The sequence below is a fragment of the Zosterops lateralis genome (assembly GCF_965231275.1).
Source record: "Zosterops lateralis genome assembly, chromosome: 7".
Classification (NCBI taxonomy): Eukaryota; Metazoa; Chordata; class Aves; order Passeriformes; family Zosteropidae; genus Zosterops; species Zosterops lateralis.
In genome coordinates this window covers 26,418,490-26,442,228 of record NC_139767.1, presented here as the reverse complement: position 1 = coordinate 26,442,228, position 23,739 = coordinate 26,418,490, and the positions used below count along the sequence as shown (strand labels likewise).

The 23,739-nt window shown below is 41.5% G+C and overlaps 1 protein-coding gene across 4 annotated transcripts; it reads left to right on the top strand.

Moving 5' to 3' along the window:
- The first annotated feature begins 3,625 nt into the window (after nucleotides 1-3,625).
- LOC310911681 (leucine-zipper-like transcriptional regulator 1 homolog) lies at nucleotides 3,626-19,112 on the top strand. Of its 4 annotated transcripts, XM_083865492.1 has the most exons (10): nucleotides 3,626-3,650; nucleotides 4,240-4,347; nucleotides 10,122-10,211; nucleotides 11,340-11,572; nucleotides 12,327-12,406; nucleotides 13,200-13,278; nucleotides 14,790-14,836; nucleotides 15,599-15,719; nucleotides 16,630-16,816; nucleotides 17,155-19,112. In XM_083865492.1, the coding sequence occupies exons 4-10, from the start codon at nucleotides 11,431-11,433 to the stop codon at nucleotides 17,819-17,821; spliced, it is 1,323 nt and encodes a 440-aa protein (XP_083721618.1). In that variant the 5' UTR covers nucleotides 3,626-3,650; nucleotides 4,240-4,347; nucleotides 10,122-10,211; nucleotides 11,340-11,430; the 3' UTR covers nucleotides 17,822-19,112. The 4 variants fall into 4 exon arrangements, with proteins under 4 accessions (XP_083721618.1, XP_083721617.1, XP_083721620.1 ...); XM_083865491.1 differs by lacking the exon at nucleotides 3,626-3,650 and having other exon boundaries at nucleotides 4,138-4,347; XM_083865494.1 differs by lacking the exons at nucleotides 3,626-3,650; nucleotides 10,122-10,211 and having other exon boundaries at nucleotides 4,138-4,347.
- Nucleotides 19,113-23,739: the final 4,627 nt, after the last annotated feature.

Sequence of the window (23,739 nt, the reverse complement as noted above, 5' to 3'; positions counted from 1 at the left end):
TGTATTCAGAGGTACTACCACCATCCTAACGCTGCATCTCAGCTACTTTTCAGCCCCCTCTGCTGGCATGGCATCAGTCAAATCTGAGAGGAACACGTTAGTGCTCATTTAAACATCCTTGTACAGAGCTTCACCACCTGCTCTGGAGTGCCAGGGCAAGGGATGGAGTTGAGACTGTGAGTGATCAAGCTTTGAGGCTGGGTTCATGTGGAATACTTTACATACCCAGACATCAATATGGCTACTGGTATCTCTGATCTGCAAAGAACAGGCCCTGAACTCAGACCTTCCACTTCCTGGATAAATGCTTTACCTGCTCGAGTAGATCACAGAAATGTCTTTTAGAGGGAACAGGTACAGCTGCAGTTGTGAAGACTCAGCCTGACTGGCATCTGTTAGAGGGGTTTGAGGATTGCCTCTTGAACTGAGCCTCCCTGGGGAACTGAATAAAGCAACACAAAGCTTTTAGTTCCTGATTGAGCTGAGATATGAAAGAGTGCCAAGCTGCTAACCCTGTTGAACTGGTGAGATCTAGGTACACAGAGAGGCTCTATACAGCAGAATATAACTTCTGTATAAACAGGAAATGTGGTTTGGGAATCTAGGCGTGATGCAAGGTCAGACACAGCTCACTGGGGTTTTTCCACCATCTCTGTTTTAGACTTAGGAGCTCAAATTCTGCTCCAAACACTTATTTTTTGGACTTGGCCTATAGCCAATAAAAAAAAAATCTGGTTAAAACCCCCATGTATTTCATGCCAATTGTACTGATCTACCTTATTCTGTTTCACCCTCCCCCCACCTGTAATGTTTTCCTTTGTATTTTACTATCTCTTGCAACGCAGATGTGTAGCAATGATTATGAATGATTCATGGATTTGTTTGGCCTGATTGCCCACAGATTAAATAATTTCATACAATGTTCCCATTAGCATTACAGGCATCTTACTTCTAAACAGGAATTAAGTTATCTGGGGTTGTGGAGGCACCAGTGATGTTAATACTTGCATGGCAGAGCTCATCCCAATGAGCAGCTGTTTCTGCCAGGTCTCTTTAGGAGATGCAGAAACAGGAAATACTTTTCTTTCTAGGTAAAATTCCATTTTGATACATCTTTTGCAGTAGCATGTGAAATTAGATGCTGAAGGTTCAGACTCCTCCTAAGAGCAAAAGGACAATGGAGTTTCTCCCTCTAACTTCTAAAAGAGATCAGTGGGGTGCACATAAAGCTGAGAATTTCACATTATTTTTATGATCATTTACTTCTACTTCACATTTCACTCTGTTCAAGAATGACAAAGTATACACTAAGTTAGTACAAATAAACTATTTTACCTAGAATTTGTCTAACTGAAGTAGTAATTTTGAAAATTATCTGAAATATTAACAAATGTGGAAAATATACACAAACATTTTGCATTGAAGAATAAAGACTCAAATGCTGAAAATGAGACTCATTCTCCTTGACTAAAATGAATGTGATTTGATTATGAATTTAGTGTGGTACAATTGCTTTGAGACAAGGAAAGTGAGAAACTGGTAAATCAGCTCTTTGTGTGCTTTGTAGCAATTATCATATAGATTTGTGGTGGAATAAAACAAAGAGTAATTGATGTGTCTTAATTCCACAGCAGGTAAGTCAAGAACAACAACAAAAAAGTATCCTCAAGCATTTTTCAAAGCAGTTTGATTAATTTTCTGCTTATGAAACCCATGCTGCAATCCACAATTCATTCAAAATTTAAAAAAAAAAAAAAAAAAAATCAGAAAAAAAGGAAGAAAAAGAAAAAACAAAACCAGAAAAAATAAGTCCCCTCTTCAAAACAAAGCAGAACCCAAATGCTTATTATCAGAAACACAGATATTACTTTGTGTCTATGGGATCGATACAGTCTCCTCACACTTGTCCAACAAAACAGCACAAATATTTTTCTAGTCTTTTCTTAGGTAAGCTGCTTTCTCCTAGATAAAATTTTACTGCTGGCTCCTGTACACAGGGAAAAGAAATTATCTTCTTGAAATGCAAGTGCTTTGTCAGTGCAAAAGGCTGCATTGGGCAGTTGCAGCACCAGGATTAATGACTTCCTGGCAAGAGAAGCTTTGGAGCAAAGGTGGGATACAGAAACAATCACAATTTACATTTTCTGACACCTTTGCTGGGGTTTTCTAGTCAGGAAAAAAAAATTGATTGGGGGTGTCTAAATTTAGTGAAACCTTCATACTGTTCATATTTGATCAGACTAGAAATGAAAAGACAACTGGCAAAATCTCACCCTTGTAGGGTGCAGAGCTCCAAGGAAGAGCCAAAGACAAGTGCAGATCTGCCACCTCCTGTTTCTAGTGTGGACAATACAACGACGGAAATAATTAGCTAATCTTTCATTTAAATAAAGCGTTTTGGGGGAAAGGCTAAAAATAAACACTGATTCATTCCTTGTCAGGGAAGTTTCTTCTGTCAATTATCACATTGTTACTGCTGTTTTTAATCTAGTCAGATGGTGAGATTGGCAATCCTTTCTGCAGGGGCTTCTGGGTGTTATTTTGTGGAGAATCTTACTTGAAGGACTGATTACTGCTTTTATGGGAGCCAGTGGGAGTTTGGCCACAGTCCTTCACGCATGTTAATTTGAGGGACTTCCAAATGTTAGCTAATGATCTCAGAGTTCTTTTTATGAAGTATGTGTGGGTTTGTTTTGGGGTTTGGGTTTTGTTGTTGGGTTGTTGGTGTTTTTTTTAATTCCTAGGAGAACACAATTAACGCTGGAGAAAGTGCTGCACTGTAGCTCTGGGCTGGCCTCCCAATAACACTTGAGTTCTAGAATGAAAAAATTCAGACGCACACATCACTACCACAGTCTGATATATAATACACAATATATTAAAATCAAATGTATTTGTATTATTTACATAGTCCATACCATATGCTTTGCATTGCTATAGACTGGGTGTATCTGTTTGCCTTCACTTGCATCTACCTAAAAAATTATTCTCTTTCTCTTTTTTAGGAACGATACTAAGGGGAAAGCAGTAGCCTCCGCCTCAAAGCAGGGAAATATGTCAGCATGGAAAATAGATGCACGTGTGGGTGGGGGAGTTTCATTCCTGTTTTTTGAAGCCTTATGTAGCTGTAAACGAGAACCAGGCGAAAAAGAGAGCCGGTGGCAGCTGAGCAGAAAGCCAAGGACACAAGTCCGAGCAAGCGCTGGGGCTGCGGCTCAGCGAGAAGCGTGCAAAACCATCTCTGGGCTGAACGCTGACTTGAAAGGGCTTGGAACGGAGCGCACCAACAAACACCGCTCTTCGTCCTCCCCCTCCCCACCGCCGCTACCACAGGCGAAAAAAACCCAAAAGTTATAGAGATGTTTATTTCTGGCTGCGTTCAGGTCAGAAACGAGATTGTGCACTTTCCCCATGACTAACAGGTCAGTTAATGCCTACGAGGCGTTGCTCCCGCGGGGCACACACCCCGCAGGGCACACATCCCGCAGCACTGGGCGCATCCTGGGCTCGGCCCCCCGTGCCCCAGGGACAGGGACAGGGCTCGGCCCCGAGCGCGTTCCCACCCGCGGGCAGCGGCGCCGCGCAGGCTCCGGGCGGGCTCCGGGCGGGCTCCGGGCAGCGGCCGCGCCTCCGCCCGCGGCGGGGAGGGGGTAAGGCCCGGGAGGGCGGGGAGCCCGGCTGGTGCCCCGGGGAGGGCGGGGGATCGCTGCTCTGGGCTCCCGGCAGACGGGCCGGGCCGCTCCGCCCGCGGCTCCTGCGGGGCTCTCCCCCCTCCCTGCCCCGCCGGGCTGAGCGCCTGGGGCGGGGGCTCCGAGGGGAGGCAGCGGGCTGGGGGCGCCCCTGGCACAGGCCGCCTCGCCAGGCTGCTTGTCCTTCTTTCCTTTTCCTCGCCCCCGTTCCTGTGGGGACGAGCCCAGCCGTGGGGGGGCTCGGGGGGCGCTGAGGCCTTGCCCGTGAGCGGGGGCACCTGCGGCAGCCCGGGCCCGCCGAGGGGCAGCCCCGGGGGAGAAGGGGCGTGAGGGGAGGCGTGAGGGCACCGAGCAGCCCCCGGGGAGAGAGCAGGGGTATGAGGGGAGGCGTGAGGGCACCGAGCAGCCCCCGGGGGAGAAGGGGCATGAGGGAAGGGGTGAGGGCACCGAGCAGCCCCCGGGGCACAGCCCGGCCGTGGGGCTGCCGGACAGCGGGGCTGTGCCGCAGCTGTGTCTGTGCAGCTGTGCACAAACTGCCTTTCGCTCAAAGGTACCGACAGAAACAAAGCGCAGGAAAGGAAGGAAGCGCCGTCAGCGCTGAGCAGCCCGGAGACCGCTGGGGACAGGGACCCGCCGCTTCCCGCGATCTGCGCTGGAGGTCTGTGGTAGGAATTGCCAGAGCTCTTGCTGCCCGCTTCCACTTTAGGAGATTCACCACCCTCCTTTTGCTCAGTCCCTTTTCCACAGTCAAAGAGCATAAAGCACAAAATGCCTTCTATCGAGCAAAAGACAAACAAAGAAATGCAACCATCCAAAACCCAAGCCAAAGTGCATCTGGCTTGGGATGAATGCTGGACCATGTCAGCTGGGAGTGAGAATTTTTCAGGAGGCTGGACTCCACTCCAAAACGGACCCTGTCATTTGGAGTCTGAATATGAAAACAGCTTGCAAAACATTTTTTCAGGCTTCTGACAAAAGAGTTGGTCCTTCTTTTGCTCTGGTATCTAGGCTACATTGTGCAGGCTCATGCATATCACCGGTTTTATTCACATGAGTAATTCCATTTGAATTTGGAGCAACAATGCGTATGTGTAAAGTTACTCATATGCTTTCTGTCTCTTTTATATATTGAAATGATGTGGGTTTGGTTTTTTTCCATTTGATGGTACAGCCCAGTAACTATTGGCATCAAGGTTATAGTGAACCATCACAGTTATTATTACTGTTTGTCAGCTGACACCTTTGTTTTCCTTGCCAGACTAAAATGGAACCATTCCTGTCTATGCAATCTATTCCAGCTATGCAATTATATCATGTTTTTGCGCAAACATCTTTCACCTGATGGTGTAAACTCATCTTCCCCATAAAAGAACTTTTTGTACTCAGCTTTTCCTCCAGTCATGACTTACAGTCATTCCAGTTGTGCCATCTGAGTCTTTCTCACACAAGTCTCTCATGACTTCTCCCATACAGAATAATCTAAATTCATACTGATTCTAACAGGATATCTGGATGTTTTAATATCTGCCAGCTGGAACTTTTTATTATTCTCATTGCCAAATGCTCTCTCTTTCCTCCTTGATATTTCTTCAAGCTACAGTTTCTGCTATTCTCATAACCCTGTATGTCTTCTCTATCTCATTGCTGCATGTTTGTCTAAGGGCAAAATGTCACGGGGACAAGAAAAACACAATGTCTATCTTCCATGAAGTGTGGCATTAAGTTTTAAGTGTGACTGAGTGTTTTATTAGATGCTTCTTTTCCTCAGTCAGGGCATTTAAAGAAAAACCAAGTAAAATTCAATGCAGGCTTTTTGTTTTTAATGGAAGATAATAGCTTTTCACTGATATACTCTCAGCTGTCAGGTATATACTCTAGTACCTTAATTCATGCCTGAGGAGAGTAGTCAGGCTGAGCAGCCACTGACTCCTTTGTCAACCAGAGTCTTTCTTCCTAACCTAGAAAATTTTGTGAATTAGTGTGAGTAGAGTCTCCCTTAGGAAATAAAGTATTTTGAAGTTACTTCAGCAGCAGGTCACAAGCTGTCAAGAAGATGCATTCAGTCACACCTAAGGACAGATTTATTAGATTCAATCTCCAGGGCACCTGCCTACTGCATCTTGAAAGAATCCAGCTAGTTAGTTTTTGTGAAATCCCCAAATGATGCCTTCTAGGAACACTGAGAACTGCTATTTCTGGGGGAAGGGTGATGACCCGTGCATCAAAATGACCTGCTCCAGCAGTGACAGTACAAATTACTTCCAAGGAAAGGGTAAAAGGCCAAATACATCTTAAGATTGCCCTGCAAACATGTTGGGAATTTCTCATTTCTTTTATCATAAAGTCTGAGGACCAGGAACTGTATTTCCTCCCTCTGTCATATCTAGAAGATGCAAAATCACCTGTTTGTCTCTGGTAATTTCTGAAGAGCAGCTTTGCTGCAGCAACATTTCACAGTCAGGGTGTCTGTTCCATTTAGGTGCAGATCCCACAGCAAAGACTGAGTTCTCCCTAAGGGTAGAGTCACCAACAGCACCCTAAATAAGATTTGAAAAGCAGATTAGGTTCCAGAAGTAAATATCCTGTTAAGGACCATAAATAAATAAAACCCATACACACATTGATTTTGAGCATAAACTTTTGATCGGACATGGCTGCTGCTGCCCTGGGTTTATATATCCATAACAAGCTATATTTGTGCCACCCATGGATGTGTATTTATGGAAGCTCTTTCTCAGAAACTTCATTCAGAATTGACATCCAGTTAAATGATTAATTGCAAATGTAAATTGTAATTAACAGATTACCTCGGGAGATCTACTAATCAAAAGTATATATTCTAATTTTTAGTTTATAAAAAAGCCCCATTCTTAAAAAAAAAAAAAACAACACCAAAAAACAAACCTATCAAACAACTTACAAACAAAAACCAAACAAAAAATCCCCAGCAAATGAAATTTTAATTTACTAAGGAAACTAAGGTGGCAAAATGGTATTAACTTTCATCTGTACCATAAAACATATTTAAATACAGTGGAAAAGGCAATTTCCTCATTCATATGCTAGAAGTGTATATAAAAATGTAACAACCCCAGAAATACTTTAAATACTGAATTTCTTTTTTCCAGATACTTCTTCCTCCACCACATTTGGGAAATAGAATAAATATTTACTGTATTATTCTAAACCAAGTAATTTTGTATTTTTAAACTCACAAATAAGAAATATACCTAGCATATAGAAAATAAAGCTGCATATATTTATATTTATTTAATAAGTTAACTGATTACTATTTAAGAATTCACTTTGTAATAGAGATTAAATAATGCTACAAAACACTAATGACTAAAGGATTTTCATTTCTGGGTGAAAGCTTATAGAAAAAACCAAAAGACAATACATTAATAATGTCAATTTGAAAATTTTAATTTTGGAATGATACGCAAACATAAATTTATTATGAACTTCTAAAATTAAAGCTTTAATATTAATGTGATCTGAATTAAAGAAAAGCAATATCTTGCCTGCAGAGCTCCAGAAACAGGCAGTGAGCTTTTCTCTGGGAGAGATCAGTGAGGTTCTCATCTGCTGTGCAGTGAAGGTGCCAATGCCCCTGGTGCTGTGGCTCTGCTCCCTCCAGAAGGAGCAGTTTCATTCAGAGCCTTACAGAGTATAGAAACTGTCATTATATCTGCCTGTTTCAGAAGAGTTGCCTCCTTTAAAATACCTGTTTGTGTCAAAAAGCATTTTGAAGCACTGAGCTATAGCAGTGATAATGTTTAAAAATACTGCCCTAAACTTGTTAAAATTCAACTAAGAGTTACTCAAATAAAGACCTCTGTTTTTCTGTCAGTTTTAGTATGTCTGCTCTAAGCTTTATGCAGACAACAGGGTTGTTATTGTTTTACTTCAAAGTACCTGTCTTTCTTCTGAACCCTGAAATCAGGATGGAGCCATGTCTTCTGCTTTGATTTGTCATTTTACAAACCCCCTTTCTGTCCTTCAGCTTCTCCCTGTAAGAAGCAACACCTCTTTCTGTTCCCTTCCTTTTGTCTTGACTCCTGCACTTGTAAGCTCAGTCATTGCATGTTTTACAACACGAGGCAAAGCCAGGCCCTTATTTCAGTTCAGAATGGTAATAATACAGAACTGTCATAGACACCCTACAGTCCTAAGAGCCATTCACACTTTCAGGTTGAAGCTCTGAAGCCGAGCATCTCTGAAAATTACTTGCTGTATTTTGAAAAAAAAAAACAAAAACAAACAAAAAAACCAAAAAAAAAAACCCCAAAAAATCCACAAAACACCAAAAAAATCCCCCCAAAACAAAACAAACCCCCCCAAAAAACCGAAAATAACCCAACAACAACAACAAAAAAACAAACCAAAAAAACCCTCCAAAAACCCCAGAAAAACACCCCCTCCCCCCAAAAAAAACCAAAACAAAACAAAAAACAAACAAACAAACAAACAAAAAACCACAACAAAAAACCAAAACCAACACCAACCAAAAAAACCACCAACCAAACAAACCCACCACAGAAACAGTTCAGGTTATCTTGAGTTTAGGAAAAAACATAAAATCAAAAACCAGAGGATACTAAATTTACCACACACAGTGAAGCATTGCAAGTAAACATGATATACTGAAAAAAAGTGCCTTTTTCTTTATTCTAAACAAGTTGGGTTTGCTTCTAAAACTTTGTAAGGGCCTTGCAAGTCTCCAGAGTTTCCTCATTCATGCAGGCAGTCCCATTAAAACAAGACTTACAATAAAACCACCTCTAGAGCCAAGGTTTCTAGGATAAGTACAAATGGGAAGATGTGTTATTATTTTTGAAAAGCAGTAAAACATCAAGTTGCCTAATGAGAAAATGCAGTGTTCTGCCTGAAAAGGTTCAAGGCTTGAGTTCAGAAAACTGGGTTATTAACAAAAACCCTCAAAACAGAACAAGTTTTCCTACTTGGGCCCCTCCCCATGTGAGTGGTTTCATATCTCATTATATTCCAAAAAGCTTGATCATTTTAAAAATGAAACTTTTCTGAGTTTATTGAAAACAGATGGAAATGAATCAGGGGGCTGAGACAGAAAAAAGCTTTAATGAAGATCTATTTAAGCAATACTTTAAATAAATAAATCATTTGTCTGAGAAACCACATCTCTCAGAAATATAAATAATTATATAATGAACATATAAACTACATTTCCTGAAGTAATTCCTGTCTTGCTACATTTCCTGAATTATTTGTATTATGAAACAGTAGTGGGGCGCCATTAATTGATACACACTCAGTGCTATAGTTACTGCAATAATTGCAGCTCTCCAGGCCCTCGACTCAGCTCCTCCAGCCCTTTAACAATTGGGATTGATTGCACAGGAGCTATTTTTAGAATGGAATGGCAGAAGACTTTGGAGAGCAGCAGACATTTTTGTGTGTGCTACAGCTGTTTTGGAAAAAAAAAAAAAAAGTTGAATAAAAATGTTCAGAGTTGTCTTTGGATTTTTTTTTCTGAAGTCAGAGCTTCCTATTGGATAACTGATATTGTATCAAGTTGAAACTGAGGTCAGTGGTGCAGACACAGAGGACAAGGCTCGGTGACATTGTTCTCAGAAGAGGAGCAGCTTTTCTTTGGAAATGGGATTGCTAAAGTTGACAGTAGATGAACTCTGGTGGGTTGGGTTCTATAGACAGGCAATCCGGGAGTCAAATTTGCAGTTTAAAATACAATTATGAAAGACAAGATTCATGATTGATTTGGTGGGGTTATCTCCCCAGCTCAGAAGGGGAGCAACTTACTGATTATTGGGATTGTAGGTCTTGCTTCCAAGAATGCTTTAGCTGAGAGTGAATGGCCGAGATTCACAAGGGTCAGCCGATGCTCGAAAGGTGTGACTGGGAGGAGACACCCATTCAGTTCATCCCAGCTCGGCCTTTTGTTATCCCATCCTGCTCACCTGCCTTATGAGAGTTCAGCTGGGCTAGATAAACAACTGGACAGGACTCTGGTGCTAATCTGTTCTATGAAATCAGGGCTGTCATCAGCTCTGAATGTTTGTACAATAGGAGGCAAGGCTTGGAGGAAGAAAAACAAGCAGAAATATGTAGGAAGGAGGATAACCAGCTTTATAACTGAGGAAAAAAAAAAAAAAAAAAAACAAAAAACAACAAACCACAAAGGAACAAGCCTGTTTTACCTTTGTAAAGTATTAGTAACCTATCACCCTTTTCAGAAAATGATACCAATACCAGTAATACCTTGGCACTGTTACACTGCACTGCATCAGCAAATTTGAAGTGTTGTACTAAGGAAGTGACTGTCCCCATTTAGCTGTGGAAGTGAATGATTTGGCTGTGGTTGCTCAGAAGCTTGGCAGAGTTAGGGAGATAATCCCTGTTTCATGCCTTCAGCTGCTTTTCCCTTTTCAACAGGATGCCAGAAAGCATTATGGACTTACACACCTATAATGTGTCATTACTTCATATCTGCTAATTCCCCTGGACATGAGAATTGCACCCTTAGTAAGTGCCACCCATCTTTGTATTCCTTCAGAGAAAACATACAAAGAATATACTTCAGTTTCTACAGTAATAGCTTACAATACTGGTTTGTATTTAAAAAAAAAAAAAAAAAAAAAAAAAAGAAATTGAAGTAGTTAATCTTGCCTGAATACGCTGCAAGAGATTCTCTAGCATCTTTTTGTCACTGAATATATTCCAGTCTTAAAAGGTAAATTTTAGAGATTATTGGATGATAAATTAAGTTAGGTACAATGATTTCATATTAATATGAAATATAACTAGTTTTTGTGTCTAGCTTGTTTTACTGTAATCTTTGTTCTTCCTCAAGGTAAGTACAACTTGCCCTGGACTTGCACATTACCATTAGGTAAATGACTCTTCCCTATTGATTTCCATCCTGGCTTGTCAATGCAGCTGGAATCTGGCTTCCACTGAAGAGTCTTGGAATTGGGAGACTTTGTCACCTCATTTGGTGATGTGCCACCTCAGACACATTACCAACACAAATTCCAAAATTTGGTCTCATGCTGGTGGGGGTGGGGTGTGCTTTGTAAAATAATTTATGTTAAAATAAGCCACTGTTTTGAAGAGAATTAATAGAAGAATGTTTTCCTGGTACTTATGTCTTTGCAGAACACAGTGACATCTTGTGGCATGGGAAGGGCTGGTGTAATTTTTTTTCCAGATGCATCCTCATTTCAGCAGGTTTATGGATAAAAGTCTAAACAAATTCTGAACAACTGCTAATGCATTACTTCCATCTGTAATATTCACTCTTTCCAAAGAGTGAATATTCTTTTTTTAAAAATACAGGCTTTTCTAAAGTATTCTTTTAGTTGTGAAAAAAGACTAAGCCCTGGTATTGTAAATATAGTGTGTTGGAGCTTCATTTCAGTTCACTGATATTCCTTGGAAAACTTTCAGCTCCAGGAATGTTCCTGTCCCAACCTCACTGATACAAGAATCTGAGTCAGAATTTCGGGTGCCTTACTCAAGTTAGTGTATTAACACAGATGGACAAAGTTGTCCAGTGTTGCTTTTGATGGGATTGAAAAGAAAACAGCAACATTTTATCATAAAGTGGAGACTTTTCTTTTTCCCTTTTTTGTCTTTTTGCATCCCAAACAGAGTTTAGGCCCTGTCCCTGATATTTTGGGCCCCTCCTCTGACATGGCTGCCCTTTGCCAGCTGATCCTTGGATAGGAGCCTGGTTATCAGCATGAAAGGAAGAGCGGCGGGCGCGCAGCAGCCGCGTCCGTGTGACCGCTACAAACACGCCTGTGCCGCCTGCGGGGGCTTTGTGTATCTCTACGGAGGGCGCGGCTGCACCACGCTGGGGGACTTCTGGAGGTACCACACAGGTGAGCTGCCCCTTCTCTTGCATGGCAGGGTTAAAGCCATTCTACAGCCAGTCACCGTGAAACTGAGGATGCTCTGTACTCAGCAGATTAGCCTCATTTGAAGCCTTTCTGTCACAGGGATGGATAAACTGCTTTTTGGGCAGATGGGGGGTATTTGCTTCTCTTGCAGTATCCCACAAAGTTTTGATTTCAGTTCAGTTCCTTTTGGTTTTGGGTTTGTTGTTTGGTTGTTTTTTTTTTTTTTCTCCACCAGAAATACTGAGTCATTTAAAATATCCTAGTTCTAGCAGGGGATATCAATGAGCTTTCCTGACTCTCTAACACAGCAATAGTTCTGCATGTAAAAGTGCACAAAGGGAACATGTGAATACAGTACCTTGTAGGTTTGTAGTATCAATGCACTATCAGATACAAGCTTTTGTATTTTCTGACTTGATGTGTGGCTTTCCCTGTTCAGTTGTTGCTGGAATAAATCAGAATTGTGCTGGGGTTCATGCTCATGGAATTGTCAAGTTTTGACATAGGTAACAATTAAAATACAAGCAGTGACAATTATTATATTTAAATGTAACTATTACTATTTAAATTTGCTAAATAGAAAAATGCATATATTTAATTTTTGGGAGAGCAGAGGAAAGATGACAAAACACTTCATTTTAAGCAGCACAGCCACATGCAAAGCCCACCTTTTCACTTTTTCCTACTGTTTATATATTGAGTGCACCACTGTCTTAACTTCAGCTTTGGTTTATAGTGAAAAATGAATGGGAAATGTTGGATTGCTCAAGAGATGGTCCAGAAGAACTGGAAGAACATTCAATGGTGGCTTATAAGGTAGTAGACCAACCAAGAATATATTGTCCCTATCCTCACATTTTATTTCCTATTCTACAGTACAATAGAATGTCATAGGTTATTATTTAGTAAAATACTATGCCCAGAAAGCAATTTTGTGTTGGTGCAGTTCTGGATGTAGCTGTACCAATGTTTGGGAATCTTTCTGAACAGAGTGACAGTAATTCAGCTCTGCAGCAGCCCCCTGGTTTCCTCAGTCAGTGCTCAATAAGTAGCAGTAATACCAGATAAAGACCCTGGCAGCACATTCTCTGACTTATCTGTGCAGTTGTAACAGTTGCTCTGAATTCATTTGCATGATCAGCTACGGCATAAAAACATTCACTACAGAACTGGCATAGAAGAGGGACGGGGGAGTGAAGGAAAGTAAGATTTCCAGCCCTGCCTGTGAGAGGAAGACAGAATTTAGGATATTAGGAGCTACGTCACAATGAAATATTTCTATAAATGTGCATAATCCAATATTACCTGAGCAATGCCTCAAGAGAGCTCCAGATTCCCAGCCCTGAAGCTGCCCCAGGCTGGCAAGGAACGAGCGGTTCTGAAACGCCGTCCCTGTTAAACAGCAGAATGTTCTTCAGGGCTTCCCACTGGGAGAGAATAAAGAGAGAATAATTAAAAGTTGGTGGCTTTTTGGGATTAGTTGTTAAAAGATTATCATATTGTTAACTATATTTTGCTGATAGCAACGTTTGCTTTTAAGAATTGTTTTTAAAATTATTTTCATGCTATGTGCTTTCCTGTAAGTGACAAATATTTGTGCATTTTGCAGGGCAGCCTGTATATTTTTGGTGGGATGGTGGATTCTGCTTTCACACAAGCAAAAACTCCTCTCTGGATATATGACATTGGTATGATACACAATAGCCAGTCTTTTCCATAGGACATTACAAGTCCCTAGGCAGTATTAAATAGTAAGAACCAAACTCTTTTCTGCTGCTTGTAACAGAGCCTTCCCTAAGCTTTACAACAAGTCATGTGTGTAAAACTGTGTGCATATTTCCCCCTCAAAATTAGGCTATTAAACTATCAGAGACACAGGTCATACTTCAATTAGAGAATATTTTATGGGAAAATTTTATGTATTTTAAGGTTTCAGAATTTCCATTTTTCCCTCTCTCCTTCTGAAGTTTATTATTTAATCATAAGATCTGATCATTTATATATTATTTAATTTTTATTTTTTATGCTACATGTATTTTAAAAATCAAGCTCTTATGGAAGAAAGTAGATCAGTAAAGTATATCTCATTTTGTCGTTTTACTGAAGAAACACATAAACTAGAGCAAGAGAAATCAAATATAATTAAATAAGAAAGTGGGAAATTAACATCAGCATTTTATAACATGAACTTTTTTCTCCTAAGAACAGATATTTGGTATCTCAAAAGTGTGTATTCTAATAAAAACAGTGCAGCATTTGAATTTAATAGCAATGTCATACACCATGGATTCTCCCTTTGGAAATCCTGTGTACAGAAATGGCTGTTATTTTGATGTCAGATCGGGAGGGGGGAGAGAGAGAAGCTCAGTTCTTTTTGAGCCAATAAATCTTGTGTTAAGACCAAGATTTAAGTTTCCTGGCTTCTTTTGCTACTTCACTATGTAACCTTAAGGCAATGGGGTTTTTTCAGTCCTTTCTTTGTATTTTCCACCAGTTGTCTGAGGTAACCTGCTGGAAGAAAGAAAACCCTCAGAACATATTTTAAACGAGAAAGCGTCTTATTACTCACAGTACCTACCAGTAGAAATTGGAAATGAGTTATTCAACATTGGTTTGAGTCTAGCTGTTTCATAGTTATTATTTAAAATCTTTTGGCAAGAATGGCTTTATGTAATGCAAGCCTGCACTGATTTCTCATTGTACCTCTGGTGCTGGGTTATCTGATATTTGCTCTCCTTCACGGTGATCCCAGATCTGTGATTGCTGGCTGTTATTGGAGGGCTATTTAATGGGCCTATGAAAAAAAACAAGAAAGAGTAAGTCTGCCATAAAAAGGTGTACGTGGTAAGCAGAAGGAGTCATACATCCACAGGGAAATCTGGGGTTCCTACAAGTTCAGAAAATGATGAAAATCACAGGTTACTTCTGCATTATGAAATTTAGCTTTAGGAAACAGGAATACAGTGTGGTACCTGTGTGATTCTGTATCAGATAAGGATAGAGGGAAACTGTTCAAACTGTGTCTCCTGCAAGTCTCTCAGTGCTGCTGTCTTAGCGGGATTTCTTCAGCCTTGTCAGTAGAAAACACCAGGACGAGACTTCCTTGAAAATGAGCTGTGCAATTTGAACAATTGCTGCGGGAGGAGTGTCCCCTTGTGGTGCGGGATCTAAACTGCGCTTTATTAACTCAATCCCCCAGATTCCGCAAGATGGACAGAGAGCTGCAACGAACCAGCAGAGACGGAGGTAAGGAGCCAGGAAGTGGGGAATGTGTGAATCAAATGCCTGTTGCTTTGTTGATTAAACAGATTGCTTTGAAATATGTTCCCCCAAACAGTTCCAATCTCATCTCTTCAGAGACATGTGGCTATACTTTATTTCTTTGCACTTTCAATAACTTAAGGCTTTTTCCTTCTTCAAAACAGTGTTTAAAAATACTGCTCTTAAATTTTAAGTCCTATATAAGAAGTTAAGTCCTCTCCTCTGCTGCTACTTCTGTTTTTCTGAAATCCTTATCAAGAAAACTAATTTTAAATGGAATATTGCAACCATACGTGAAGCCTGTGCTTTTAAAAGTAGGGTTGTGAAAACAGATTGGCAGCCACGCTAATACGTTTTGGAACGTGAAGTGCTGCAGCATTTTTCATTTCTTCAGTGTGAACACGTGGACTCACCAAGTTACTGCCACTTCTAATTGAAACCCGAGTGGAAACGTTTATGGCTTGGTCTTTTGAGATTGGTTTTGTATCACTACACATTAAGAATCACTCATTTTTTGCTTCTGAAACTTCATTATCATAATGCTTCTATACCTTGAAATTACACCCCAAATTTTTTTTAAGATGTGACACAGTTACCACTTTGCTTACCTGTGCTTGATGGAAGATTCAAGAGAAAGTTTAGGACTGCAGGGTCATTTGTGGGGAAAAAAGAAAAGTGTATTTCCAAGACAGATACTGCTGCTGATATGACTTTATAGGGTTTTGTCTTATTTTTGAACAATTCTAGAGCTCTGCACCAGCTAACAGAAAAGGTCACAGTGCAGTTGTGTACCATTCCAGCATGTACATCTATGGGGGATACTTTGGCATCAAAGGCATTTCTCAGGAGTTTTGGGAATTCCATTTTGGTAAGTTAAAAAAGCAGGATAAGGTTTTGATCCAGTGTAAAAACAATGACTGCAGGAGGAGAGCATGGCTTCCTCTGCTAAGAAAATTATTATCAGTAGAAATGCTCTAAGTTAGTTTTGGCTTCTCTTCTACAACATTTAGTGATAAATTGTGTCAATTCAATTAATTGCTGGCTGAAATTAATTAGACTATTACACTGAAGTAAGTTTTGCAATATCTGCCAGCTTTACAACTAAAAATCAGGGAGAATGTTTGTTTGCTAGTCACTAAAATTCTTCAAGGATTAGTAAAAACTTTCAGATACAGCAGAGACCCTGATTTCAGCCTATTAATGCCATTTTTTTTATCTCAAATCTCCAACTGACCACAGGGAGCCAAACCTGACAAGAGATATTTTATTAGAATATTCATTACCAGTCTGATTGTTGCAAACCAGATGATTCCCAGAGATTTCTGAAATGCATAACTTGTTATCTGATGGCCATTCTGTCACGATTTTGAAACAAATTATGGGTTTATCTCATCCTTCCTTCCCTTATAGGAAGAATAAGCATAAACATTAATGAATTAATGTTTTTGTTGACTGATTTTCCTCCTCTAACAGGCAGGAAAGTATCTTTCTGTCTCAGAGTCAATGAACTGACAAAGCTGTAGGAAAAACTGCTCTGTAAATAAAATTTCTGTGGCATCTGTCACACAGCATCTGACATTTTCATTAAAAGTTTATTTCAAAACTGATTTTTTAAAATGCACTTGTTCAGTGTCAGAATTGAAGCTGTTAACTCATAATAAGCTTAAAGCAGAAACCCTTATTCTCCCACTGAATAGTTACCTCCTCCTGGAAGTAAATCCTTTCTCAAATAGTCAGGATGAATTTGATCCATCTCTAAATCAGTATTTTTGTTGCAGATACAAGGAAGTGGTTGTGTGTCTCCAGCCCCTGTCCCGGCAGTGGCCCTGGGGCTCGGCACGGCCACTCGGCAGTGGTTTTTCACACAGCCATGTACCTCTTTGGGGGGCTCATGGGGCTCACGGAGCAGAGGGACTTGTGGAGGTGGGACTTTGGAAGCAGCAGCTGGTCCAGCATCAGAACAAGGTAAACTGTTCTATTTGTTACACTATAAGAGCAGAGAAAGAGAATTAATCTTACTCTCAGATACTGTGTGTGGGTGGAGAGGGAGACGATGCCCTCTCGGTAATTGTAGGGATTGTTCAGATCAGGATGCAGTGCTGCTGCCATCCCTGGGGCTCCACTTGGCTTTGCTCGGGAGAGCTGTTGGCAAGGCGTTGATGCAGCTGTCAGCAGTGTAATTTTGATGTCCCAATGCAGCTGTTCAGCAGTCATCCTTCTGAGTCAAAAGGAAAACAGAAGCTAAAATCAGCGCTAAGTTTCTTGTTGGTCTCCCCTTAACTGCTGGTTTCTCTTACCTTCAGCCAAGGACCTCCTCCGGTGGTAGGTCATGCTTCAATAGTCTGCAAAGACTCTATGCTGATTTTTGGTGGAGGGATTTCGAATTCCAGCCCTAATGATGACCTCTGGAAGTATCATTTCCATACGCAGACATGGAAGAAGCTTACTGGTACTACAAAGGGAAACTTTTCTCCTAAAATGTATCACTGCATCTTAGGAATTGGTGTGGATTTCCAAACTACCTCAGATTTCACTGATACATTCCCCAGTCACTGTATGAGTGAGCAGAAGGACCATCCCCAGCTGGTGCCCATCCCGAGGCTCTCTGGCTTTTGCAGCTACTTCTGCCCCCAGCCCAAGGAGCAGAGCAACACCATCGAAATGAAAACCTTCAGCCTGCCCCTGGAGCCAGCAGAATTCCCTGCCTTCCAGACCTTTTCAGAGACAGGACTAGGCCCAAACAGAGACAGGAGCTGTTTGTCCCAGGACAAGTCTCTCCATCTGTTGGCCTGTTCAGGAGAGGCTTTTGCTGCTGCTCAGGCTGTGGGTGAAGAGGAGAGAACCGACTGTGGGCGTGCAGCCACGGAGGGTGAGATCAGCAGTACCAACACACTGCTGCTCATCGGGGGCAAACCTTTGTCCAGCTTCTCTGAGATCTCCTTCAGGCAAGTGGAGTTTGATTGCTTGTGATTGCTTTGCTTGCAAAGTGAAGGAATAAATTTCCACCACCGTGGCAGTAGGTGGAAAACCAACTGCTTGCAACTGTCTTCAGCTTCCTATCAGCACGCTGGGGAAAAAAAAATAATTAAACCTTCTCATACTTGCTGCGAACAGATTTTTTACAATGTTAACAAAACCCGACATATATTTAAGTCACAACTTGCATGTAAGTTGTGATTTCTGAGAGGAGCTTGTTGGAATGCTGCTCTTTTTGTTACTTTTCTCCTGGTCACTTCATACCCTTTCAAATTGCAATGGCCGATGCTGCCTTGAAAATTAGAACTGCAGTAACCCATACAAGATGCCATTTCAGGGGCAAAGCTTGCTCATTTTGCACTGGCATAAGAAAGAAATAGAGTCACATTTGAGGGATTAATTAGTCTTAATAGGAATGTTCTCTAATATTTTAAAGATTTTATATTCTTGAGCGTTCTTTGCACAATGTATTTGCAACATGAGATAGCCTATGACAAAGGAACCCAACAGACAAATCAGCAGCTAGAAGATCCTCAAGGATTGCACGTAACCTTGAGGAAGTGAAACAATGATTGCCTCCTGAAAATCATCAGCAAGGACCAGAGAGGGCATTATATCTGTAAAACAAAGGATGTGCCAAGTGAGTGTTGGCTTTAATGACCGAACACAGAATCAAAAGGGTTTGATTTCCCACAGCGGGGTGGGGAGAGAGCAGAAAGAGAAGGGCTTGACAGAGTGACACAAAGCATGGGCTGTTTTGACCAGTAACTCATGTTTTAGCCACAAAGGGACTTCTGCTTTTCCAACTCCATCTCTCTTTTATCACCCTACATAGTATTTGTGACACATCTCCCCTCTGTATTTTTAAGTTCTGAGCTCATATTTGGTTTTTCTGAAAAGAAAAAGTGCTTGTTTTGCAAGGTAATATTGTCCAGCGTTCAAAGCATTTATTTCCATAGAAGTTACTAAACACTGGCCTTCTGACAGAGTATCAGCTGTCTGTAAGAGCTGCTGGTATCTAAAATTACCTGAAAGTGTAAGTTAATACTTAAAAATATTTGAAAAGTTCACTTTTCAAAAGTTTCATACAAATAATGACTTTCAAGTCATTTACGGATTTCAAGAATATTTACAGATACTTTCATCATCTCTTCACAAGTAACTGTCACATGAATTGAACAGGAAAATTATAGCTGGATTTGCAAAAAGCAGCTTAAGAGTTATTTGGACCATCCATGACCGTTACCTGGAAATAGAGAGGATTGTACATTGCCACGTGAATAAAACCTGCTCCATTTCCTATCACTGTGTCTTTATTTTCACCTTTATGAGTGTAAAATATGTATTTTCAAACTGAACAAAGAACTTACCTTTCTGACCAAGGAACACAATTCTGCAAGCCCCAGTCATTTCCTTGCACTTCAGCCGGCTTTGAGGACTGCCTAGGCTTTGAATTTCTCTTTCAAGAACGAGAATTTCCCAGTTTGAGGAGGTTTGTTTGGAAGGGACATCAATACAGCAACTGAGCTGAGCATGTACTCAGCACTGCAATCTTAAATCAGCAGCTTGTTTTCCTTGTGCTGACTGACATGTCTGTTTTGGCATTATCCTGAGAGCTGCCGAAACATACAGCCTTTTATCTAGGATTGACAAGGGAAGGAAATTTAACTGGAAAGGGCAACAATAAACCAGTGACTTTTCCAAGTCACGCGAAGGCCTCCTGGCAGGTAGCAGTATCCTGGGGATGTGCAAGAGCCCCAGGAAAATGCCATCCAGCCTCTGCCATTCCTTTCTTCCTGCCCCCTCAAACTCTCTTCCCTTTGGCAGCCCCACGAAGGGTTTAACATTTACTCGGAGCCAACGCAGACGGGACACGAGCCAGCCCAAAGGCAATGGCTTGGCACGGGCAGGGAAAAGCAGCTTGGAGTGTGCCCATCTCCCCTGTTCCCTCCCCTGGGCTCTGCCCGTGTGCCAGGTCAGGTGGGGCAGCAGCACGGTCAGCACCACGCCCACTCCCTCCCCTAAAAGATTCCAAACCCCTCGGGCCAGCCCTAAGCGCCCCGCAGTTCCCTGTCCAGGACACAGGAGAGCAGGGGCTGGGAAAGGCCGGGCTGGAGGGATGGGGCTCAGGGGAGGCTGAACCATATTTGGGCCCAGCAATGCTGTGCAAGGGGAGACAGCCCTGATCCTGAGGTGGGGCTCTGTGCCACAGCAGCTTTGCTAAACCACTGGGGGCTCTTTCTCCCCTTGTGGCCCATTCCCAGATGTTCAAAAAACAAGAGTGAGCTCAAGCTGGAAGGGAAGGGGGTTGGGGTTTGAAGTGACTGCATCCCACACAACTCATATTTCAGGTACCCTCCAGTCTCCAGACCTGGGGACACAATCCTTGCTCACACCAACTGTGACACTTCCTGGGTCACACTCCCTTTCAAACCTCAGCCAGTGCTATCAGCTACACCAAAAGAGTTCTCAGAGCACCTCGCTCCTCTTTTCCCACTGCAGTCACCTTTTCCGAGAGGGAGGAAAGAGCCTTTGTGGATATGCTTATGATATTTCTCTGTAACTGTAGCAGTTAATGAGAATTCATCCCGGGCCCAAGCGAGTGACTAAAAGCTGCCGCCATCTGAAAGCTCGGCAGTGGCCTGCATGAAATAATGAATGGAATTACTCCAGCTAGTGGCAAATATTTAGAAACAAAACAAAACACACCATTTTTGGCTGGGACTGAAGGGGCTGCCATTGAAGTTGGCTGTTTCAAATGCCTCTGAAAAGCAGGGAACCTTGCACGTATCTGATATACTCAGAGGAATTCAATCCATAGAACAAAAGCAAAAGGATGCAGCATTCTTGGCAACCTCATCTGAGACACAAGATGTGCTGCTGTATCATAAATTGTATATAAGGGAACAAATTGATCAGTGTTAAACCTCTTAACAAACTCATTGTCTTTAACTGACATTTGGTTTCTGAACATAGTATGAAATGCATGAATGGCAGAAATATTTTCTTATAAAATGCAGATATTCAAAGAAGGTTTTTTCAGTTAATAATAGAAAAACCTAAAAGTTTCATTGTTTTGAGTTGTAAGTGGATTTGAAGAACAATTCAGGGATGTATCAGTGGGATCACAGTTCGACCTACACAACAAATTATGCCACAAGAGAAATTATTTTCTATAAAGTTAGTCATTAGGATGGAATAATTTATTTTCCTTTTGATACTTTCCAAATAGTTTTTGAGAAACAAAGATGATCAAAGGGTTTAGTTGCCCTTTGCTGCCTTCTTTAGCATTTAGCCAAAGGCAGGGTTTGGGAGTAAACAGTTTCCTTTAAACAATCATTAGTGGTGCTGTACTTGAAAACACAGCCCAGTCCCTTGCTGGAGACAAGAGTGAGGGTGCTCAGTTAACTGGCCTGCACTGGAACCACACTGGGCAGCTTGGGCTCCCCTTCTGGGCACACGCCTGCGATTGTGGACACCTGACAGTCCTCCTGGCCAACCTCAGTTCTGCTGGAAAAAAGGCATTTCATTCTTTAGCATCTACCTGCAGCTTAGGTGCTGTCGTAAGTTATGCTTTAACTGACAACAGGCTAAGTTTAGAGCAGCAACCCAGTGTCCCAAGCCCCAGCTGACCCACCCTTAGAGCTGTGCCGGGGTAACACAGGGAACTTAAAGATGACTCTGCAAGACTTTCGCACTGACATAGTGTATTTAAGACAAAACTATGGTATAAACATTCCAAGACTAGGTTGAGTGGACTACAGATCTATTTGTTTCCATGTACAGTTTCAATACAGATCTCAGTGCAGTGCCTAAGACAGTTCATATGTCACCAGTGTTGTGAAACAGAAGCAAGAGGGTGCACTTCGTTTTATAAAAAACTGAACAAATAAATTATACATTGAGAGCTATTGCCAAGCTTTACATATAAAAAGTAAAAATACAGTAGTTAGTGCAGCTTTAACAAAACGAATCTAGCTAAAAAAATATTCTTATATACTTTAAAAATAAGTTTGTCCAGTTATATAGGTAGGGTGTATGTGTGTGTTTATGGAGCAGAGTGCTCAAGCCAAGCAGTCTTAGAGTCAAGGAGGCGAATTCTGCAGAAGAATCCTGTGGCTCCCGGCTCTATGGGTGTGGCAGTGCTGCTCCTCAGGCCAGCACCAACCCGGAGCCGGGACTGGCTTTAAGGGGCCGTGCAGAGCACCCGCATCTCCTTCCCGCACTGCCAGGAGGAGCCACTGCAGCTCCGCCTCTGCCACGGCACTGGGAGGAGGGTGCTGAACTCCTCTGTGCTGCCAACACCTGCAGCAAACACACCCGGGTCACACCTGTGTCACTGAAAGGCCATTAGCATATACTGGTGTATTTTTTGGTTGAAAAGTTATGATTGTCCAGCTGCATTTGGAAGCTGTGACATTACAGTGTCTAACAGCTACATATATATATATGTATATAGATACTACAACTTCCTAAACTCAGAAACACTATGTGCCCAGACAGAGCTTTAAATGCTAACTGGCTGTGGAACAGAGCTGCTATCACTTCACCAGTAGATTTGGATTGTACCAGAATATGTTCACAATGTGAAAAATAGTGCTGTTTGTGAAGGACATACTCATCCCAACAGCATGTCTTTGCTTCATGAAACGAGAAGGAAGGAGCAGGGTGCAGACAAAAGGAGAGCAGGCAAGGACTGCAGTTTGTACAGAGACCCACACATAGCAGCACTGTCCACCTGAGCTGCTCTAACAGGGCTGCAAATTTTCTTGCTGAAGTTGTGTCAAAAAATTGTCCAAAACTGTCTTATACAGCTGTCTGTGTTCAACAAAGTAGGAGTAAAATTTAAGTTTAAAATCAAATACATTCAAGCTAATTCATTAACCATAACTCATTAACAGGTAATTTATGTCATATAACTTATATGAAACTCTATTACCACTGACCTAAGAAGAGATTCCCTTAATTCTGGTGTAAGAAAGCCTCAGCTCCCACATTTTAATGCCCATTTCCTAAGCCTGTAAATGCACGTAGCACATGCAGACTCTGATGGTCTTAAATGAGTGAGACTGAAATGCATCTCTTCCAGGTTAATGAGTTTGAGATAAAGGCTGGGATGCGGTTATTATAAACACCAAGATTTCTATAAAACCTTTTACTCCACAGAATGTGACTGTAGTAAAATCACTTTTACTTTTAGATCCAATCACTTAGCATTCATTCATTCATTCCTGTCAACTCTTACAGCTTTTAAGTGGGGGGCAGACCTGCCAACATCCTGACACTAGATTCACACAAAAGTTTTATTTATAAATCTCTTTGAATAAATACTGAAAAATAGACTTTAAGAAAATACTTGGACTCTACAGGAAATCAATCAATAGCATAGCAATGGTAGGAAAACCCTTTTTTTTCTCAGTAGCACACAGGCATTTACTGATACTTTGTAACACTAACTGTAGGAACTATTATCCCAATTGGTGTTTGATAAATGCAGGTGATGAGTAATGCTATGTTACCTGTTAGTCAGTCATGTTGTAACACAGTACCTCTAGATGCAAAGCAGAGCAGTGATGCCAAATGAAGATGTTCACATCACAAACCTCTGTCACCTTGATCTCGCCAGGCCCCCTATATAAGCAGTGATTTGGTTAGCTAAGCAAGCTACATCAAGATAAATTGAGTGAATATTTGCTCCAAGTATCAGATATTGCTGGGAAGAGTTGGGTTTGTAGCCCCAATTAGATATTGCAGATTCCCAATTTACTAGTTGAAATGTTTGCATTTTTATGTGAAATTTCAAATATTAGTCCTCTGAAAATTGAGGAAAGCCTCACCTCTTTGAATTTTCTCTGTGTGTGCATGTGTGTAATTACAACATTTCCCTCCAACCACTGCTACCTTGACCATGG